We start from the raw sequence: 4,037 nt of genomic DNA, 5'->3' as shown, positions 1-4,037 counted from the left end.
GGTCCTTGTATTAAATCACATCTAGAGTGGGTTTTTAAGTGCCTTTTTTCAAAATAATATATTTAAATTGATTTAAACTAAAACCTCTTGCAAATTGCTATGTATCGTATACCTCGTGATGGGGACCTCCATCTTGGAACCAGCGATGCAAGAGAATGCTTTACATTTGTTTTATAAAACTAATTGGGAGGAACGAGGGCTGGTTTTGGCACCTTGTTTACTTGGAAGGGCGATTATGGAAACCTCTTGTAGTTTTAAGGATGGCGGTTTGGGCGGCTATAAGTGTTGTGGTCAAATTCCCTTAGGGACGATGGATCAAAAGTGCTCTTTCCAAGGCCACGATTACCCGGTTGAGTCTTAATAATGTTATTGGGAACAAAAGAGGGGAATTTTATTGTACGATGGAAATAAAAGTTTGAAGAGGATGCTGCAAAGTTTTGGTAACATAGCTATGGCGGCACAAAGCTGCCACTACTACTGTTCTTTCTTCAACAATATTGGAGCTGCTTCTTTGTGCATCTTGATCCTCTTCCTCTTGTCATCCCTTTGCAGTGCTGCTGATGATTTGGGCATCTGCGCAATTCCCAGCCCCCCCCTCACTCCCTTCGTAGACCCCCTCTCCTTCCCTCCCGTCATCCCCCTTTCCTCTACTGAGCAGCTCACCTTGGGCGCCTTTAAAATCACTCAGGTGATGCCACTTCTTACCAGAACCATCATCTATATTTTGCTTTCGTCCTCAAACATCTAACACACACTTTCATTCTATAGAAACTGCACCTTGACCTTCCGGAGACTACCCTCTATGCTTTCGGTACCAGCCAGGAGACTGCAACTTACCCCGGCCCTACGCTGCAGGTATGCATCAGTCGCGCATCCTCACCTTCGTCGTCGTCGACTGTGTAAATTGATTTATACAAACTCGTCTGAGCGTATATTGTATAGTCAGTCCAGCTACTTCTAATAAGATGCATATTCTACTTGAGCGGCAATGCAGGCACGGCATGGCGTCCCCGCTTACGTGAGATGGGAGAATCACATTCCAGACCTTCAACACTATCTTGGGGTCGTCGATGTTATACCGTGGGCAAATCCCAGCCAAGGCGGTGTTCCCATCGTCCCTCACTTGCACGGAGGCGAGGTCGAGAGCACGTCCGATGGTCATCCAGATGCCTGGTTCACGCCTTTCAACGAGACCGGCTATGCTTACGTGAAGCAAAACTACACTTACCCGAATTCGCAACGCCCTGCGGCGCTGTGGTACCACGATCACACCATCGGCTTGACCCGCATGAATTTGATGGCTGGTTTGATGGGTTCCTACTTCTTGACGAACAGCGATGAAGAGCCCATTGGCATACCTCTCCTCATCAGGGACTGGCGATTCTTTCCCAACGGCTCCCTCAATTTCCCTTTGTTTAACGAAGAAGACGCGCACTGGTGCGCGGAGTATGGCGACACGATAGTAGTGAACGGGAATGTGTCACCTTACCTGGTAGTACTTCCGCAGCAGTACAGATTTCGGTTCCTCGATGGCAGTAATGCCAGATTCTTGGAGCTCACCTTAGGCGATGCCTTAGGCGGTTCCACATTGACGTTTTTGCAAATCGGAACAGACGGTGGCTTACTTCCCGAGCCTAAGTCGATGACGACTCTCCTCATCTCCCCAGGAGAGAGAGCGGATGTTCTGATCGACTTCTCCTCACTTCAAAATGGCTCTGAAGTCGTAATGACCAACACGGGGCAAGCGCCGTATCCTGTAGGCAGAACTGTCTATTCCGCCAACGGGACATTTCCTGTTATGAAGTTTATTGTAGACGCTGAACAGGGTACTACAGAAGGGTTGATCGACTCTGACTTACTGGCACGCCTAAAGTTTCCGCGTCCGGCAAAGGACGATGAGCTTCCTGCGGTGAGCCTTACGAGAAGCCAAACAATGAGGGCTTTTGCCGGCACCGACGGCGTGCCTAATCACCTCGTGTTGAACAATCGTTCTTGGACTGATCCAATCAATCAGTTCCCTCTAGTTGGAAGCAGTGAGATTTGGGAGCTGATAAACCTGGGCGCTGATGCGCACAACATGCATATTCACCTCATCCAGTTCAAAATGCTCGAGCAGCAGTCTTTCTCAGTAACAAGCTTTGAGAGTGGGAGATGTGCTCTGGATTTGCCATATCCCGATTCCGGAAGTTGTTTTACAGAGTATGCAAGAGGCCCCGAAGTTTATCAGGAAGGATGGAAAGACACCATTATAGCCTGGCCTGGCAATGTGACTCGTCTGCTGATACGTTTCTCTCCTACAGAAGGTAGATCTTTCGCTTTCGATCCCACTGAAGGTCCCGGGTATTTGTGGCATTGCCATACAGCTGATCACGAGGACTACGAGATGATGCGGCCCTTCAAGCTGCGATTCCCCGACGAAATTACGTTGAGCCTCCTTAACCCGTCCTCGTTTCAGCTCCAAATTGGCAAGAAGCTTTGAGCATGTGTTTATCTTAGCGCATGTATGTAATTATTTTATTTCTTGAATCGGCACCTACTCATAGCTTCTATCAAACAATTCTTTTGTTATATTCAAGTTAAACCCATGGATGAATTGCAATTTGCAATGCTCATGGGACATGCATTGTATTTGGTAATAGTCTTTCCTAGATGTTGTCTTTGTTTCCCTTGTGGCCATAGCCATGTCTTCTAATTAGATAACACTTATCCTTTTTTTAATGTAAATCTCTCCAAGAGGGTATTATGTTTACATCTATCTATGGTCTCCAATCTTTTAAATCCAAACTTGTACACCTCTTGCACTTGCTCTGGTACCTTCTCTCCTGCTAAGTTTCCTGCTTTGGATACTCACCTACTTCTCTTTCTCTCTCCCTACCTCCCTTTCTTGGTTAGCAGACTCAGCACCCTCAGCACCCAACCTCTCATTCATTGTCGTCAAGGTTCACGGTCGGCTAGAAATAAACTCCAGCCGTCCGATTTTGGGCATTGAAAATCGTGAAGAATGAATCTTGAAATTTGCACATCAACATCAGAGAAGCTGTACTGCACTTCGCTTTCAAGCATGGAAGATGACGGAATGCACATTTGTGGAATCGAGGATCGACTTCTTGTGGACCTTGACTTTTGCAAAATGCCTACGGTTAGCAAAATTCCTACGGATGCCTGTGGATTCTTATATTCTAATAATCTACTTATGGAAATATTAATCATCATCATCAATCTCATTGATGTGGGAGAATCGTTCGTACAATTTCCATGTTTTTCATGACTTTACAGAGCTACCTTTTAATAAATGTTGTCCAAATAAATTTATGTGACATAACGCTTTTTACACATTCTATGTCTATCATGGCTTTTATAATGCTACCTTTCAATAAAGATTGTCCAAAATGTAGGTACTCATGTATTTCACCAAATGCCACACATGGTCAACCGACAATGATATTTTGGATAGCCTTGCTCTCTGATGCATTATGGATTTATAAGAGGACGTGCTTTCTCCAGAGGAGAGTGCATCACGCCACGTGTCATCCAGAGTGCTGTCGTGCAGTCTCACACCACGTGTCTCGATCATGTCGCCCCAACACCATCTTATGCCATGTGTCCACGTCTACCAAACTGCCATCACAGGAACACTACCAGTCATGCCGTGCCAAAGACTGCAAGACTCCGCGGGCTGCCACCATGGAGACCTTCACAAAGTCGGGTCGTATTCCATCCATTTGCTCAATAAACCTAGCAGCCTAAGCAACGTATAATTGAAAAATGCAGAAAACCAACGTATATAAACTTTTATCCAATTGCAAAGGCCTACATATATGAGCAAAATACAACAAACACGATACTCGAATCCAGTTTATAATTCTGGGAAAAAAAGGAAATATTATTCACTTCACCGAGAAAAGCCTCAATTATTAAAAAGCTGCCATGCTTGTCATCATCCTGAGGTTGAGCTGGCTACATTCATAGAGAGGTTGTTGAACGGTACTTAACTAGTTGGACGCACAATATGATTGTCGGGGTTGTTGAGCGTACGA

General features: G+C 45.5%; 1 protein-coding gene across 1 annotated transcript; it reads left to right on the top strand.

Moving 5' to 3' along the window:
- Nucleotides 1-451: 451 nt before the first annotated feature.
- On the top strand, nt 452-2,657 carry LOC147882419 (multicopper oxidase LPR2-like). The gene is made up of 3 exons (XM_087400241.1): nt 452-688; nt 769-855; nt 995-2,657. Exons 1-3 carry the CDS (start codon nt 452-454, stop codon nt 2,477-2,479), a joined length of 1,809 nt encoding a protein of 602 aa, XP_087256367.1. The 3' UTR covers nt 2,480-2,657.
- The last annotated feature ends 1,380 nt before the right edge of the window (nt 2,658-4,037 follow it).

This window comes from Dipteris shenzhenensis, chromosome 29 (assembly GCF_047967505.1).
Source record: "Dipteris shenzhenensis isolate YYH24624 ecotype China chromosome 29, Dip_SZ_1.0, whole genome shotgun sequence".
NCBI classification, from domain to species: domain Eukaryota; kingdom Viridiplantae; phylum Streptophyta; class Polypodiopsida; order Gleicheniales; family Dipteridaceae; genus Dipteris; species Dipteris shenzhenensis.
Note: the sequence above shows the minus strand (reverse complement) of the source record. Positions and strands in the feature narration are given on the sequence as shown.

Coding starts and splice junctions, on each gene's coding strand:
- LOC147882419 (XM_087400241.1), top strand. CDS start 452: ATGGCGGCACAAAGCTGCCACTACTACTGTTCTTTCTTCAACAATATT. Junction 689..768: donor GCGCCTTTAAAATCACTCAG/GTGATGCCACTT, acceptor TTCATTCTATAG/AAACTGCACCTTGACCTTCC. Junction 856..994: donor ACCCCGGCCCTACGCTGCAG/GTATGCATCAGT, acceptor GCGGCAATGCAG/GCACGGCATGGCGTCCCCGC.